The 19,150-nt window shown below is 45.4% G+C and overlaps 1 protein-coding gene across 1 annotated transcript; it reads right to left on the reverse strand.

The window, feature by feature from the left end:
- Positions 1 to 487: 487 nt before the first annotated feature.
- LOC149438975 (cathelicidin antimicrobial peptide-like) lies at positions 488 to 17,910 on the reverse strand. Its single transcript, XM_089659617.1, has 4 exons — positions 17,700 to 17,910; positions 8,371 to 8,472; positions 1,910 to 1,972; positions 488 to 814 (listed from the first exon to the last, which is right to left on the reverse strand). The coding sequence occupies exons 1-4, from the start codon at positions 17,871 to 17,873 to the stop codon at positions 683 to 685; spliced, it is 471 nt and encodes a 156-aa protein (XP_089515743.1). The 5' UTR covers positions 17,874 to 17,910; the 3' UTR covers positions 488 to 682.
- Between the last annotated feature and the right edge of the window lie 1,240 nt (positions 17,911 to 19,150).

Raw genomic sequence — 19,150 nt, forward strand, 5'->3', positions numbered from 1 at the left:
CTCCTCTGGCACAGAGACTGATGGGACTGCGGGGGAGGGGGCATTCGAGCGTAAGCTCCTCTGGCACAGAGACTGATGGGACTGCGGGGGAGGGGACATTAGAGCGTAAGCTCCTCTGGAACAGAGACTGATGTGACTGCGGGGGGGGAGGGAGGGGACATTAGAGTGTAAGCTCTTCTGTACAGAGACTGATGGGACTGTGGGGGAGGGGACATTAGAGTGTAAGCTCCTCTGGTACAGAGACTGATGGGACTGTGGGGGAGGGGACATTAGAGCGTAAGCTCCTCTGGTACAGAAACTGATGTGACTGCGGGGGGAGGGGACATTTGAGCGTAAGCTCCTCTGGTACAGAGACTGATGGGACTGCGGGGGAGGGGACATTAGAGTATAAGCTCCTCTGGTACAGAGACTGATGGGACTGCGGGGGAGGGGACATTAGAGTGTAAGCTCCTCTGGTACAGAGACTGAAATAAATCATGGCACAGACTGCAGAATATAATTTTATTAGTTTGCTGAATTGTTGGAAGTAAATATAAAGCGTCATCTCCAGATCATCCGATACACACAGATATACAATGTATCCATGATGGAAGATGTTTGCAATGAAGCAGAGACAAGGCGGGGGAGGGGTTGGCGGTCAGCTTTGCGCTCGTATCGCTCCGATGCTGCAGTGAAATATCATTTACACGCGAAATGTTCCATACGGCTGCGCTGACCCGATGAGGTTTTTGGATCCCACAGATTTCAGCTTCTTTTTCACTTTGCAGAAGAAGTTGCACTTTCCATTTTTAGTAGATCGCTTCGTACGGGAATTCTGAACACGAGGAAAAAGCAACAATCATTTCCACGCACCACGACGCCAAACACACGGGAGAGGCGGTTCAAGAAAAGGCAACTTTACTTATATATTATTATATGGAAATGTATATTCTGTTTTATTATAACATACATTTATATATATATAACATAATATAATAAAACAAAATACACATTTAAATATAATATAATATACTTTTCGATATATATAAATGTATATTCTGTTTTATGATATTATATTGTATATAAATGTATATAGAAAAGTATATTATATAGAAATGTATATTATGCTTTATTATAACTTATGATACATTTATACATAATATAATATCATAAAACCGAATATACATTTATATATAATATACTTTTCTATATACTTTTCTATATAATATATTATATAGAAAAGTATATTGTATTATATATAAATGTATATTCTGTTTTATGATATTATATTGTATATAGAAAAGTATATTCTATATAAATGTATATTATGTTTTAATATATTGTGTTATTTATAAATGTATATTCTGTTTTATTATAACATACATTTATATATATAATATAATATATTAAAACAGAATATACATTTATAAATAATATAACATAATATAATAAAACATAATATAGATTTATAAATAATATAACATAATATAATAAAACAGAATATACATTTATATATATCAAAAAGTATATTATATTATATATAAATCTATATTCTGTTTTATTATATTATGTTATATTATTTATAAATCTATATTATGTTTTATTATATTATGTTATATTATTTATAAATGTATATTCTGTTTTAATATATTATATATATAAATGTATGTTATAATAAAACATAACATAGATTTATATATAATATAATAAAACAGAATATACATTTATAAATAATATAACATAATATAATAAAACAGAATATACATTTCTATATAATACAATATACTTTTCTATATAATATATATAAAAGTATATAGAAAAGTATATTATATATAAATGTATATTCTGTTTTATTATATTATATATAAATGTAAAATATATTTCCTCTTTCCTATGAACTGATGAGCTGCACGGTCGGTTTCTCCTTTACCTCGGACAGGCTGGCGCACTTCACGTCCTCTTCCTCGCGGTACAGAGCGCAGACCTTCACCTCCTGCAGACAGCAGACACACGGATCTGTCAGATTTGGCGCGGTGATGAATGTACAAGAACAGCAATCGGTGAGAAGATCCAACAGAACCGCAGAGGAAGATCCGAGGACGGAATCTAGGCCTGTGCGGTTCTTGTCATTTCAAACTGAAATTCGGGGGTAATTTTTCATTCTCTGGAGATTCGGATGCATCCGAATGACAATAGTAATGAATTTAAACGAAATCCGAAATAAAAAAACTAAATTTCGTAAAAAAAAAAAAAGAATTAGCTGAATTCGAATCAACTTCGAGACAAATTGAAAAGCATAACCGAATTCGAAAACAAATTCAAAATGTAAACGTTTTGCTGATTTTCTCTCAAAGACTGTGTGTATTAGTGTTAATATACAGCCATCTTCTGAAAATTGAAGTTTGAAAAGACGATTCTTTTCATAAAAGAATAAAAATAGAACAAAAGAATAGAAAAAAAAAAAAAAGAATAAAATAGAAAAAAAGGAATAGAACAAAATAGAATAGATTTGAATATAATAAAATAGAATATAGCTGTCTTCAGAAATTAAAATTTTGAACAGAATTGAATAAAACAGAATAGAATAGAAAATAAAATAGAAAATATAGGAATATAATAGAAAACAACAGAATATAATAGAAAAAAATAAAATAGAATAGAATGAATATAGCCATCTTCCAAAATTCAAATTTCAAAAAGAATAGAATAAAACAGAATAGAAAATATAACAATAGAATAGAAAATAAAAGAATAGAATAAAAAAAGAAAAGAATAGAATGAATGTAGTCATCTTCCGAAATTCAAATTTTGAAAAGAATAGAATAAAACAGGATTGATAATAAACAATAGAATAAAAGAATGGAAAATAAAGCAATAAAAAATAAAACAGAAAAGAAAAGGGTAGAATAGAATGAAGAGCCCTCTTCCTAAAATTTCGGCTTCTGAAATTCGCATTTTGAAAAGAAAAGAATAGAAAAATTAAAATAGAATAGAAAGAATAAAACTGTCTTCTGTAATTTCAATATTGAAAAGCATAGAAGAGAATAAAATACAACAGGGTAGAATGAAACAGAATAGGAAAAAAAGAATAGAAAAAATTAAAACAGAAAATAGAAGAATAAAATAGAATAGAATAGCAAATAAAATAGAATAGAATAAAAAGGCATAGAATAAAAAAATAAGAATAGAAAAGAATGAAATAAAATACAGCTGTCTTCCGTAATTCAAATTTCTAAAAGCATAGATGAGAATAAAATAGAATAGAAAAAAATAGAAAATAATAGAATAGAAAATGGAAGAATAAAATAGAATAGAAAATTAAAGAGTAGAATAGAATAAAAAAAAATAATAGAAAAGAATAAATTAAAATATAGCTGCCTTCTGAAATGCAAATTTAAAAAAAAAATAGAATAGAAGAGAACAGAAAATAAAGAAATAGAATAGATTAGAAAATCATTTGAATTGAATAGCATAAATAAAGCTGTCCCCAGAAATTTGAAAAGAATAGAATAAAACAGAATAGAATAGAAAATAAAGAAACAGAATAGAATATAAAATAAAAGAACAAAATAGGGTAGGAAAAAAGAGTAGAATATAGCTGTCTTCTGAAATTCTAATTTTAGAATAGAATAGAATAGAAAATAAAATAATAGAAAAAAGTAATAAAAAAGAGAGTAGAATAGAGTAAAAAAAAGAATAGAAAGGAATAAAATAAAATACAGCTGTCTTCCGAAATTCGATTTCCAGAAAGAATGAAATAGAAAAGAACAGAAAATAAAGGAATAGAATAGATTAGAAAAAAAATAAAGAATTAATAAAGCCATCTCTGGAAATCTGAAAAGAATAAAACAGAATAGAATAGAAAATAAAAGAAGAGAAAAAGTAAAAATTAAAAAGAGAGTAGAATAGAAAAGAATAAAATAGAATAGATTAGAAAAAAATAGAGAATAAATAAAGCCTTCTCTGAAAATTTGAAAAGAATAGAATAAAACAGAATAGAGTACAAAATAAAGAAACAGAATAGGATAGGAAAAAAATTGAATAGAATATAGCTGTTTTCTGAAATTCAAATTTAAAAAAAGAATAGAACAGAAAAGAATAGAAAATAAAGGAATAGAATAGATTAGAAAAAAATTAGAATAGAATAAAGCCGTCTCTAAAAACTTGAAAAGAATAGAATAAAACAGAATAGAATAGAAAATAAAGGAACAGAATAGAATAGAAAATAAAAGAACAGAATAGGGTAGGAAAAAAGAGAATGGAAACAGAATAGAAAATAAAAGAATAGAAAAAGGGTAATAAAAAGAGAGTAGAATAGAATAGAGTAAAAAAAAAAAAAATGGAAAGGAATAAAATAAAATACAATACGATTTCCAGAAAAAATAAAATAGAAAAGAACAGAAAATAAAGGAATAGAATAGATTAGAAAAAAATGAGAATACAATAGAATAAATAAAGCCGTCTCTAGAAACTTGAAAAGAATAAAACAGAATAGAATTGAAAATAAAAGAATAGAATAGATTAGAAAGAAAATAAAGAATTATTAAAGCAGTCTCTGGAAATTTGAAAAGAATAGAATAAAACAGAATAGAGTACAAAATAAAGAAATAGAATAGAAAATAAAACAGAATAGGATAGGAAAAAAAATAGAATAGAATATAGCTGTCTTCTGAAATTCAAATTTCAAAAAAGAATAGAACAGAAAAGAATAGAAAATAAAGAAATAGAATAGATTAGAGAAAAATTAGAATAGCCACTTGCCGCCCAGCCACTGTACATATACGGCGGCAGGGCGGCACTCGCAGGCAAAACCACGCTTTAAGACGTCTGTTCTGTAAACAAATAGGAGGCGCGCGCGAGGCGCGCCGCCGCCCTATCTGTCCCGCCAATCACCGCTGCAGATGTCAGTCGCCGGGTCACAGCCGCTCCTTAGCGGCTATGTCCTGGCGATCGGCGGCAAACAGTGACAGAGAGCACAGCTGCAGTAGCTGTGCTGTCTGTCACTTCCCTGTCAGCTCGAGGATGAGCTGATCGAGAAAGAACAGTTTCTCTCTCAGCCTTGTCCCGTCCAGTACACACCCCGCCCCGCCCCCTAGTAAAACACTCCCCTCACACACCCCGCCCCCTAGTAAAACACTCCCCTCACACATCCCGCCCCCTAGTAAAACACTCCCCTCACACATCCCGCCCCCTAGTAAAACACTCCCCTCACACACCCCGCCCCCTAGTAAAACACTCCCCTCACACACCCCGCCCCCTAGTAAAACACTCCCCTCACACATCCCGCCCCCTAGTAAAACACTCCCCTCACACACCCCGCCCCCTAGTAAAACACTCCCCTCACACACCCCGCCCCCTAGTAAAACACTCCCCTCACACACCCCGCCCCCTAGTAAAACACTCCCCTCACACACCCCGCCCCCTAGTAAAACACTCCCCTCACACACCCCGCCCCCTAGTAAAACACTCCCCTCACACACCCCGCCCCCTAGTAAAACACTCCCCTCACACACCCCGCCCCCTAGTAAAACACTCCCCTCACACACCCCGCCCCCTAGTAAAACACTCCCCCTCACTCCTATAACTCTTCCCTGCAAAATAAAGTTAACCCCTTCCTCCCCAGTACCATTAGTACAGTGTCAGTGTTTTTTTTTTTGCACTGATCACTGTATTGGTGTCACTGGGGATGTCAATGACCCCAAGTCAGTTCCCCCCCCCCCCCCAGTGTCAGAATGTCCGCCGCAGTCCCACCATAATTCGCTGATCGCCGCCATTATTAGTATAAAAAACCCCTAAAAATCCCAGTATCTTTCCCGCCATTTGTAAACGCTATAACTTTCATGTAAACCAATTAATTTACACGTTTTGGGGTATTTTTAGCAAAGACGTCGCAGAATGCATTTTGGCAGAAATTTATGACTAAATTTGATTTTTGCATTTTTTTATACTGGACATGTTTTATAGCAAAAAGTCCAAATTATTGTTTTTTTTTCCTCAAAATTGTCAGCCTTTTTTTCTATAGCGCAAAAAATAAAAACCGCACAGGCGATCAAATACCACCAAAAGAAAGCTCAATTTGTGTGAAAAAAAAAAGTATGTAAATTTCATTTATGTACCGTATTGCATGACCGTGCAATTGTCCATTAAACTAGCGCAGCGCTGTATAGCAGAAAAATGGCGTAAATTGCAGTATCTATCCCATAGTTTGTAGACGCTATAACTTCACACAAAGCAATCAATATACACGTATTTGGGTTTTTTTTACCAAAAACATGGAGCGGGAGACATTTTGGCCTAAATTTATAACCAACTTTGAGTTTACTATATATTTTTTATAGCTGAAAGTAAAAAATATTGTTTTTCTTCAAAATTTTTGGCCTTTTTTTGTTTATAGCGTGAAAAATAAAAAGCGCACAGGTGATCAAATACCACCGAAAGAAAGCTCTATTTGTGTGAAAAAAAGGACTTAAATTTCGTTTGGGTGCAGCGTTGCATGACCGCGCAATTGTCAGTTGAACTAGTGCAGCGCCGAGTAGCAAAAAGAGGCGTGGTCATTAAGGGGGGTAAATCCTCTGGAGGGCAAGTGGATAGAATAGAATAAATAAAGCCGTCTCTAGAAACGTGAAAAGAATAAAACAGAATAGAATAGAAAATAAAAGAATAGAAAAAGGGTAATAAAAAGAGAGTAGAATAGAATAGAGTAAAAAAAAAAAAGAATAGAAAGGAATAAAATACAGCTGTTTTCCGAAATTGCATTTCCAGAAAGAATAAAATAGAAATGAACAGAAAATAAAGGAATAGAATAGATTAGAAAGAAAATAGAGAAGAATTAACCACTTCCAGAGCAGACACTTTCCCCCCCTTCCTGACCAGGGCAATTTTCAGCTTTTAGCGCTATCACACTTTGAATGACAATTGCGCGGTCATGCAACACTGTACCCAAATGAATTTTTTACCATTTTTTTGAGATAGATAAAGCTTTATTTTGGTGGTATTTATTCACCGCTGGGATTTGTATTTTTTTTGCTATGTAAATGAAATGTCCAAAAATTTTGAAAAAAAGTGTTTTTTTTAATAAAATTTTGCAAATAAATAATATTTCATAATAAATCTTAGCCAAAATTTATTCCGTTATCTTTTTAGTAAAAAAAAAAAAAAAAAATCCAAATTAGTTTATAAGCAAAAATTATAATTTTTAAACATTTTTTTTTTACATTTTTATTTTATTTTTTTATATTATTTTTTATTTTTATTTTTATTTTTTACATACTGTCACCCTAGCAGTACAGTGTCACCATGGTGACACTGTACTACTTGTGGGGGGTGATGAAGATTTTTTTTTTTTTTAACACATTGCTTTTACACCCATATAGGATGTAAAAGCAATCATTTCTCTTTCTCTCTGTCTGCATTCTTGCACTCATTGAGAAGAACTGTGAGAGCTGTGATTGGTCACATCCTGTCACATGGTACAAGGCTGGTGTGAATAGCCCTGTACCATGTGACCTCTGTGATCATTCACAGATTTCACACGTAGTAAGCAATGATGTCACAAGTGACATCTTGCTTACTACTTTGCATGTGATCACTGATTGGCCAATCAGTGATCACATGATCGGGACCTCGTACAGAGGTCCCGTCCGACGATCGGTGTTTCACTGTGTCCGGAGGACACAGCGGGCACCGGATCGCGGTGCTGCGCGCTCCCAGGGAGCGCGCACAAGCAGGGTGCGGGGAGGCCGTTTATTGACGGACACCCGACCCTGCAGTGCCACCGTCCGGCCGTTTATATACAACGGCCGGTCGGGAAGTGGTTAATAAAGCCGTCTCCGGAAATTTGAAAAGAATAGAATAGAGTAGAAAATAAAAGAATAGAATAAAACAAAACAAAACTGTCTTCTGAAATGCGAATTTAAAAAAGAATAGAATAGAACAGAACCATCTTCTGAATTAGGAATAGAATAGCACCGGCCGTTCCTCACAAGGCATCGGGATCCATTCAATATTTTCTATTCGAATACTTCGAATCCATTGGAAAATTTTGAACCCGGCCGAAAACGAATAAACAAATCAAATCCATTTTTTTTTTAAAACATTCTGCACGTCGGACCGCATCGGACTCTCCTGCTCCGACCCGACCGCACGCTGCAGGGAAGACGGATGGACGCACACAGAACCAGACATTCCAGCCCCTGCGTGTTTCGTCCGGTCAGTCTATCGACTCTGATTTGTTATCGACCCCCCAAGGAGCTCATTCACACCTGCGGCTCCTCTGAAAAGAGATCCACGGTGGATCGGGTTTCAGAGGTGAAGGTGCCCCCCGAGTCCTCATTGGTCATGAATGATGAGAAGTCCGGCCCCTCACCCCGCCCCCTCACCCCGCCCTCTCACCCCGCCCTCCCGGTAGTCACATGGCTCCAGGTGGTTCTCCTCGGATTTGGGGCAGTCCGTCTCCTTTATTAGGAAAGTGATGGCTGGAGAGTCTCCCTCCTCCTGCGGAAAAAACAGACAAAGTCACAACGGTAACCCGAGGACAGAACTACAGAACACCTCCCAGGAGTTATGGAGATGAAAAGAGGGGGATGTGTTCTGCAGTCCTAACCTAGGGTGACAACGGAAACCCGCACTGTATCCATGGAGGAGCAGCGTTGTCACCCGAGGACAGAACTACAGAACACCTCCCCTGTGTTATAGAGCGAAAATCGGCTGATTATTCTCAGGTCAAATTTTCGTACAAAAAATCGTTGGGAATTTGCGGCGAGTACGGCCTGCGTTCGGCTCGGTTCACACTGATGCAGGTTGCATTTCAGCCGTTTCTGCGTCGCGTTTCTCAACACATTTTTGCCGCGTTTTTCACGCGTTTTGCGTTACTTTCATTTTTTTTAATTTTTTTTCTTGTTGCTAGGCAGATTTAAAATGCAAAACGCATCAAGAACACAATACCTGTTTTTCTGCGTTTCCAAGTCTGTAGAAACTAAAATGCAACTTTTTGCGTTCAAAAAAAGTCCCCGCCCCTTTCCGAAAAACGCAGCGGGGTGAAAACGCAAAGGTGTGAACTCGTTCCATAGGAAATCATGTGAAATGGACCGCTGTGCGTTTCTTCAAAACGCAGTGGAAATCACGTAGGTGTGATCCTGAGGTAAGGGGCGGGTCACGCCATAGAAACGCAGTCCAAATGTGTTCCGGGATGCATTTCTGCATGTGCGTTCTTCATGCCATTTTGGTGCATTTTTGACGCATTTTGGTGCATTTTTGACGTTTCGGTGCATTTTTGATGCGTTTTGGTGCACTTTTGACACAATTTGGTACATTTTTTTACGCATTTCGGTGCATTTTTGGCACGGTTAGGTGCATTTTTTACGCGTTTCGGTGCATTTTTGACAATTCGGTGCATTTTTGCCACGTTTCAGTGCATTTTTGACACATTTTGGTGCATTTTTGACAATTCAGTGCATTTTTGCTGCGTTTCAGTGCATTTTTGACACATTTATGACGTTTCGGTGCATTTTGGTGCATTTTTGAAAAGTTTTAGTACATTTTTGACGTGTTTCAGTGCATTTTTTCCGTGATTAGGTGCATTTTTTATGCATTTTTTATGTATTTTGGTGCTTTTTTTTATGCATTTTGGTGCACTTTTGACATGGTTCAGTGCATTTTATATGCGTTTCGATGCATTTTCAACGTGTTTTGGTGCATTTTGGACACGTTTTGGTGCATTTTTTACGCATTTCGGTGCATTTTGACATGTTTCGGTGCATTTTTTACGCATTTTGGTGCGTTTTTTGATACACTGCAGTTCATTTTTTCCCCTCTTTATCTTCAATTTCAGCCCGGGTTCACACTCATGCGGTGCAGCATATCGCATGTGATTCATACAGGAACCGCACCACATTCCTCTGCCGATCACATGCGATTTGTGTGCGGTGCAGCGTCAGACGTACATTTTGTATGCCTCGCACCGAATCCGCACAGAAAAAGTGCAGGAACCTTTATTAGTCGGATTGCATGAGTGTTCACCGATTCTGCACATCGCAGCGATTTCGGGGTGTCGCTAACTTACAATGCACACCCGCAGCGGTTCGTATGCAGGGGGGTGTGATTATGATGAGGTGCAGAAATCACATAGAAACCGAAGCAAATTCCACACCACATCACTGTGAACCTGGGGACATGCGTGTTCTGGTGCGTTTTACCGCGTTCCAGCGCACTTCTGTGCAGGAAAAATGCCGCTTGTTGTTTTTTTTTTTTTCTGCACCCGGAACGCACTGGAACTGCAAGTGCTGATGTGAACTAAATCGGGACTTGTGCGTTTTTTATGCATTTTATCGCGCTCCAGTACAGTTCTGTGCAGGACAAATGCCGCCCGTTCTATTTTTTTTTCCTGCAACCGGAACGCACCGGAACTGCCGGCACTGATGTGATCTATGACACCGACATCCAGATCACCGACTTTCTGTGCGTTTTGGATGCAGAAAAAAAGCAACTGAAACGCATGGAGTGTGAACGGGCCCTAAATAGGAACATGTGTACTTCAGTGCATTTGTATGCGTTTTACCGCGTTCCAGTGCAGTTCTGTGCAGGAAAAATGCCGCCGTATCTACTTTTTTTTTTTCTGCAACCGGAACTGTGAGCGCTGATGTGAACTAAATAGGGACATGTGTGTTCCAGTGCGTTTTTTATGCATTCCGGTGCGTATGTGATGCGCATTTCTGCGCTCCAGGGCACTTCTGTGCAGGAAAAATGCCGCCTGTTCTTTTTTTTTTCTGTATCCAGAACTGCAAGCACTGAGAATCCAATATGGCGACTGGAGCAGCTGCATAACTCTCAGCTCTGGTCGCCTCCGCGCTCCCGCTTGCCATCCACAGGAGCTCAGCCGCCAGGGATCTCCCCTATTCCCTTACCTGGAGGGGAGACCTGTCCTCGTGGCAGCGGACGATCCTGCCCTCCTGCCTGGTCCCCCACGTGGCCCTACAACGCGCTCCTGCCTGGTCCCCCACATGGCCCTGCAACGCGCTCCTGCCTGGTCCCCCACGTGATCCTGCAACGTGCTCCTGCCTGGTCCCCCACGTGGCCCTGCAACGCGCTCCTGTCTGGTCCCCCACGTGGTCCTGCAACGCGCTCCTGCCTGGTCCCCCCATGTGGCCCTGCAACGCGTTCCTGCCTGGTCCCCCACGTGGTCCTGCAACGCGCTCCTGCCTGGTCCCCAACGTGGCCCTGCAACCGCGCTCCTGCTGGTCCTCCACGTGGCCCTGCAACGCGCTCCTGCCTAGTCCCCCACGTGGCCCTGCAATGCGCTCCTGCCTGGTCCTCCACGTGGCCCTGCACACGCGCTCCTGCCTGGTCCCCCACGTGGGCCCTGCAACGCGCTCCTGCCTGGTCCCCCACGTGGTCCTGCAACGCGCTCCTGCCTGGTCCCCCACGTGGTCCTGCAACGCTCTCCTGCCTGGTCCCCCACGTGGCCCTGCAACGCGCTGCTGCCTGGTCCCCCACGTGGCCCTGCAACGCGCTCCTGCCTGGTCCCCCACGTGGTCCTGCAACGCTCTCCTGCCTGGTCCCCCACGTGGCCCTGCAATGTGCTCCTGCCTGGTCCCCCAACGTGGCCCTGCAACGCGCTCCTGCCTGGTCCCCCACGTGGCCCTGCAACGCGCTCCTGCCTGGTCCCCCACGTGGCCCTGCAACGCGCTCCTGCCTGGTCCCCCACGAGGCCCTGCAACGCGCTCCTGCCTGCCATCCCCGCAGCACAGCTGCCAGGGATCTCCCCTACCCCCTTACCTGGAGGGGAGACCTGTCCTCGTGGCAGCGGACGATCCTGCCCTCCTGCCTGGTCCCCCACGTAGCCCTGCAACACGGCGCTGGTCCCTCATCACCCCGGCGCCCCACCTCCAGCCACCAACGCACTGCGAGCCGAGGCCCGCCACTGCCCAAGGTTTGTCCGGCACCAAGGAGGAGCGTCCGCCCGAGCCTCCCCACCGCTCCAGCCCTGCCTCCACTGCAGCGGCGCCCGTCCCGCAGGGCCCAGCCACTGACACTTGCTACCAACCACTAGCCACCAGGGACACAAGACAACAAGGGCACCTACCAACCACTAGCCACCAGGGACACAAGACAACAAGGGCACCTACCAACCACTAGCCACCAGGGACACAAGACAACAAGGGCACCTACCAACCACTAGCCACCAGGGACACAAGACAACAGGGGCACCTACCAACCACTAGCTACCAGGGACACAAGACAACAGGGGCACCTACCAACCACTAGCCACCAGGGACACAAGACAACAGGGGCACCTACCAACCACTAGCCACTAAGGACACATGAAAACGGGCAACCGCATTAGCCTCCCCAGCCCCCAACTCTGCTGCCTCCCACCGCCCGCTGCGGGCCCGCATCCAGGCAACACGCCACCACAGCTGGGCCCAAAGCCACACAAACCAGCAGGCCAACGGCACCGCTCTGCCGCCACCTCACAACCCTACCACCCGGGTAGTTTGAGGGCAGGGAGAGGGCACCGGTGGTCCCCCCAACTCTACCATGAAGCAACAAGGGACCCTCACCACCTAGGCCGGGGCCTACCTCAATATCAAAGCACCTGGCCTGGCAGGGCCTGCTGCGGCCTACCACGACCCCCCCCCCCCCGACAACCCAAAGGGAACCTGCTTCGGGCCTAAAGGAGCTTCACCCGCACATCCCCATCCACACCCGTAAGAGTGACCTGAAGTGAGTGTTTTCCACACTACTGAGCCCAGCAGATGATCTCGGCCTGATGAGGTCCACCATCCCCTCCCACAATGCAACCCTGCCCAGACCTGAAGCCCATCTGATGACCCCAGGAGTACAGTGCAGGAGAAGGCCCGACTGCTGATTCTGCGATCCCCCAGCCCTACTACACCCATCACCCACAGCTGATGCCCACCCCTCAAGCTTCTCTACACCTCATCTCCACCACCTGGAAAACACCTCCGCTGCTGACGTCCACCCATCTTCTCTTCAAACCAAACCTCATCCCTCAAACTAGGACTTACCCAAACTGGAACCTGCAGCTTGACTACCCTCAGCCACAACCTATCGAACCGAACTCAACCTATCGAACCGAACTCAACCCATCCTGAGCCTAGGCACGAGAACTCTAGCTACCGGAAGACACAGCGACGAGATGCGCCACTGCACGCTAGACTATCTGCAACCAAGCCTCCCACCACACCTGTCCACCACTCTGTGTACCTCCCTAAAATGCCTCCCCGCTCCTCCTCCTCATACTCCTCTCCTCCATTCCCAAAATCTCTTCTCTCTATTCCTCTGCTCCTCCCAAACAACTGTATATTGCGCCCTCACTGCTTCCTTCTCCACTCTACGGCACCCACCACCTCCTCCTAATACTCCACTCTCCCACCGACCCCAACACCTCCACTGGTAGACTTACACGTTCCTGCTCATCCCGCTCCCATGCCACCTTTCTCACCCTCCTTCTCCTACCCGCGGGGGACATCTCCCCGAACCCTGGCCCTCCACCACCTCGCTCACCCACAAGGCACCCTCCCACTTCCACGACCTGCCGCAACCCCCTCAATCTAATACCTTTCCTTCTGCTCCCTAAAACCACCCCCCTCCCATTTTCGTGTGCACTCCTGAACGCGCGATCGGTTTTCAACAAACTCACCGCCATCCACGACCTCTTTGTTTCCTGCTCCCTCAACCTCCTAGCGATCACCGAAACCTGGATCCAAGCCACTGACTCCACCTCCCCTGCAGCACTCTCCTATGGAGGTCTCGTCTGGTCCCATTCACCCAGACCCAACGGTCGAAAAGGTGGTGGAGTTGGTCTGCTCCTGTCGCCACTGAGCACCTTCCAAGTCCTCCCAAACCCCCCCCCCCCACTCTATCCTTCTCCTCCTTGGAGGCCCACTGCATCTGAATATTCTCCCCAACCCCCCTGAGGATTGCTGTAATCTATCGGCCTCCCGGTCCCGTGTCCCTCTTCCTTGACGACTTCTCCGCCTGGTTACCCTTCTTCCTCTCCTCTGAGCTACCCACCATCATCCTTGGAGACTTCAACATCCCTGTCAACATCAACAACCCAGCTACATCCCATCTCCTCCACTTAACCTCCTCTTTTGCACTCGGTGCTCCTACTCCTCGACCTCTCTGCGGCCTTCGACACAGTCCACCACCCCCTCCTCCTTACTAAACTCCCTTGGCATCAGAGACTCCGCCCTTTCCTGGCTTTCATCCTATCTATCCCAACGCTCCTTCAGCGTTACCTATAATGCTACCACCTCCCCCTCACTCCCCCTCTCTGTTGGGGTCCCCCAAGGCTCTGTCCTCGGGCCCCTTCTCTTCTCCATCTACACCTCCTCCCTTGGCCAACTCATACACTCTCACGGCTTCAACTACCACCTCTATGCCGACGACACACAAATCTATCTCTCAACCCCCCACCTCACCCCCTCAGTCTCAGCCCGAATCACACACCTACTGAGCGACATATCAGACTGGATGTCGCTCCACTTCCTTAAACTGAACCTCTCCAAAACAGAGTTTCTTTTCTTCCCCCCCAGCCCGGACACCACCCCCCATTGACTTCTCCATCATGTCCAACAACGCCACCATCAAACCCGCCCCGCAGGCCAGAGTACTTGGTGTCATTCTGGACTCCAACCTATCCTTCCAGCCCCAAGTCCAATCACTAACAAACTCATGCAGACTCCCCCTCCGCAACATGCAGACTCCACCTCCGCAACATGCAGACTCCACCTCCGCAACATGCAGACTCCACCTCCGCAACATCGCCAAAATCCGCGTGTTCCTAACCCCAGAAACCACTAAACAGCTCATCTACTCCCTCATCATATCACGACTCGACTACTGCAACTCCCTCCTCACTGGCCTGCCTCGCCGCTGGCTATCCCCGCTTCAGTCCATCCTGAATACGGCAGCCAGACTCATTCACCTTTCCAAACGCTCCGTATCCGCCACCCCCCTCTGCCAATCCCTCCACTGGCCTCCACTCAGTGTCCTCCACCCCCCTCTGCCAATCCCTCCACTGGCCTCCACTCAGTGTCCTCCACCCCTCTCTGCCAATCCCTCCACTGGCTTCCATCCCCCTCTGCCAATCCCTCCACTGGCCTCCACCCCCCTCTGTCATTCCCTCCACTGACCTCCACTCAGTGTCCTCCACCCCCTCTGCCAATCCCTCCACTGGCCTCCATTCAGTGTCCTCCACCCCCCTCTGCCAATCCCTCCACTGGCCTCCACTCAGTGTCCTCCACCCCTCTCTGCCAATCCCTCCACTGGCCTCCATTCAGTGTCCTCCACCCCCCTCTGCCAATCCCTCCACTGGCCTCCGATTGCCCAACGGATCAAATTCAAAATCCTAACACTGACGTACAAAGCCGTCCACCATACTGCCCCGAACTACATCACTGACCTAATATCCAAGTACCGCCCAACACGCACTCTCCGCTCCTCACAAGACCTCCTTCTCTCTAGTTCCTTGGTCTCCTCCTCCCATGCCCGCCTCCAGGACTTCTCCAAGGTGTCCCCCATCCTCTGGAACTCCCTGCCCCAATCCATCAGATTATCACCTACTCTCCTCTCCTTTAGGCGCACCCTGAAAACCCATCTCTTCAGGGAAGCCTACCCCGCCCCCTGCTAACTTGCCGACCTCCTCCACTCTTCCTACCACTCCATCCCCCACAGCTATCTCCCCCCTCTGCCAATCCCTCCACTGACCTCCACTCAGTGTCCTCCACCCCTCTCTGCCAATCCCTCCACTGGCCTCCACTCAGTGTCCTCCACCCCTCTCTGCCAATCCCTCCACTGGCCTCCACTCAGTGTCCTCCACCCCTCTCTGCCAATCCCTCCACTGGCTCCCGATTGCCCAACGCATCAAATTCAAATTACTAACTCTGACCTACAGAGCCATTCACAACGCCGCCCCAAACTACCTCACCAACCTGATACCCAAATACTACCCTACCCGTGCCCTCCGCTCCTCACAGGACCTCCTACTCTCTAGCTCTCTGGTCTCCTCCCATGCCCGACTCCAGGACTTCTCCAGGACTTCCCCCATCCTCTGGAATTCCCTACCCCAATCCATCAGACTGTCACCTACCCTCCTCACCTTTAGGCGCACCCTGAAAATCCACCTCTTCAGGGAAGCCTACCCCACCCTCACCTAACAGCCAATCTCCTCCACTCCTCACTCTATTCCATCCCCCACAGCCACTTCCTCCTGTACCTCTACCCTCTCCAGGAACGGACTGACAACTCATGGGGCCCCCGGGCAATAGGGGATCATGGGGCCCCTGTGTCCTTGCCTAAACTCAAAAAAGCCTATGAAAAAGGTACCAGGGGCATCTCATGGGGCCCCCTACTGACCCCGGGCCCTCGGGCAGTGCCCGAGTTTCCAAACGGTCAGTCCGCCCCTGGTCCCCTCCCTCCTAGATTGTAAGCTCGATGCAGGAAAAAAAGTGACTGAACCGCATGGAGTGTGAACTGGTCCTCAAAGTCCATGGAACCCCTACACACCCACAGGAGCCGGAACGTTCAATGCGCCGTGAGGGCTGGTAGGTGGAGCTCCCAATGATGCGGTGCTGTGATTGGCTGCGACAGCTCGGTGACGGTTCTGAGGGGCCCCACCTGCCCTACTGCTGCATGGAAGAGTTATATCCACATGTCTGCCTAATGCCGGCCGTATATGGGTCGAATTTTGAACGATTTTTCGTCCAAAAATCGGAAACGCCGTTCGCTCGGTAATCCGGCGCCATCAATGATTTTGAAAATCGTCCGACCGAGTCCTAAACTTCCCCCCATATAACAAGCGAGACTTCTGTTCCTTCCAGCTCTCGGCACATATTCTTTTCGGAAAAACGATCGTGCGATTTGACCGTCATTGAGTTGAAAATCGGTTTTTTTCACACATTTTCCAACACACCCGATCACAGGAAAAGGGGAGGAGCCACGACAATCGGCCGGTGACCCCACTAACAGAGCGAAAATTGCCCGATTATTCTTAGGTCCAACTTTCAGACAAAAAATCGGTTGAATTTTGACCCATATATGGCCGGCCTTATTGCGCATATTCTTTTTCGGAAAAACGATTGTACAATTCGACCGTCATTGAGTCGTAAATCGATAGTTTTTCCCAAATTTTCCAACACACTTGATCACCGAAAAGGGGAGGAGCCACAAAAATCGACCGGTGACCCACTAATAGAGGGAAATTCGACCGGTTATTCTTAGGTCCGATTTTCAGGCAAAAAAAATCGGTCGAATTTCCCTTGACCTGCAAGGGACAGAAGTTATGGGGTGAACTTTATGATTTTGTTGGGCGATTTCTTTTTTTTCCATTGGTGGTAACTTTGGACGAACGAACGACCGATTTTTCTTTTTCAAAAAATCGGCCGACGTTCGACCCGTCTATGGCCGGCATAAGAGGGAGAAACTCGAAGTCACAAAAGTGCACGATCGTATGTATGATTGTATCATGTCACCCCCCCCCAGAGTTCGGCTATAAGTCGATCGTACACACAAAGCTTCATCAATATCATTCTTATGTGACACCAAATGCAGGAATTCTCTGCGTTCTGTCCAGAGCCCCGCCCCCCCTGTCTCCCACTTTTCTACTGCCGATTACTCGGCAACACAATGGGCCGATTTCTGCTTTATCTGCTCTATACCGCCATGTCGTGGTCCTGAACGAACCCTCCATACTGTACCTCCATGACGGGGGCGGGGAGCTCAGACAGGAGTCTAAAGAGGAACTCTCCACCTTCCCTCTGGTTGTAGAGATCCAGGGCCGCTCCGATCCATCCATCCCGATCCGGAGACTGGGAGTGAGCCAGCTCCAATGTGACTGCAGAGAGCCATAGCACACACTGCCAGATCTTCATCTTCCCTCAAAGGACGTGATGGTCCCTTCACTGTGATCTCCCCTTTATAATGTGTCACCCCCCCCGTCTCCCCCCTCCCCCGTCTCCCTGCCTTTCTGGAAGATGAGACAACTTTCTATTATAAAATGAAATCCTGGTCCAGATTTCCACATCATCAGCCGGCCCGAGATTGCGGCAGAGGAAGTTCCTTACACAATCTCCCCGATTCCGGCAAACGATCGTTAACCCCTCGCCAGACCGAATCTCACATTATCAGCCACAGGATACTATTCTTACATACATATTATTACATTTTATCACATTTTATTTTACAGTGAAGGAAATGCGTATTTGCTCCCCTCTGATGGTGAATGTTCGCCCCTCACACAGAAATGATCGGTCTAACAATGGAATGTTCGCCCCTCACACAGAAATGATCGGTCTAACAATGGAATGTTCGCCCCTCACACAGAAACGATCGGTCTAACAATGGAATGTTCGCCCCTCACACAGAAACGATCGGTCTAACAATGGAATGTTCGCCCCTCACACAGAAACGATCGGTCTAACAATGGAATGTTCGCCCCTCACACAGAAACGATCGGTCTAACAATGGAATGTTCACCCCTCACACAGAAATGATCGGTCTAACAATGGAATGTTCGCTGTAACACTGAGAGACAGAATACAACAACAAATTCAGCAGAAATGCGTCTAACAAATGATGACGGATCTGCATGTTCATGAGGGAAAGAAGGATTTGATCCCCTATCATTCAGCAGGATTTCTGGCTCCCAGGTGTCTTTCATACAGGTAACAAGCTGAGATTAGAAGCAGTCTCTTAAAGGGAGTGCTGCTAATCTCATTGTGTTACCTGTATAATAGACACCTGTCCACAGGAGCCATCAAACCATCAGATTCCAAACTCTCCACCATGGCAAAGACCAAAGAGCTGTCCAAGGATGTCAGGGACAAGATGGTAGACCTACACAAGGCTGGACTGGGCTACCAAACTATGGCCAAGCAGCTTGGTGAGAAGGTGACAACAGTTGGTGCAATCATTCACAAATGGAAGAAACACAAAACAAGTGTCAGTCTCCCTAGGTCTGGTGCACCATGCAAGATCTCACCTCGTGGGGTGTCAATGATCATGAGAACAGTGAGGAATCATCCCAGAACTACACGTGAGGATCTTGTCAATGATCTCCAGGCAGCTGGGACCACAGTCACCAAGAAAACAATTGGTAACACACTACGCCGACAAGGACTGAAATCCTGCAGTGCCCGCAAGGTCCCTC

The sequence above is a fragment of the Staurois parvus genome, unplaced genomic scaffold, assembly GCF_062004578.1.
Source record: "Staurois parvus isolate SC_StPar_1 unplaced genomic scaffold, SC_StPar_1.0 ptg001173l, whole genome shotgun sequence".
Lineage (NCBI taxonomy): Eukaryota > Metazoa > Chordata > Amphibia > Anura > Ranidae > Staurois > Staurois parvus.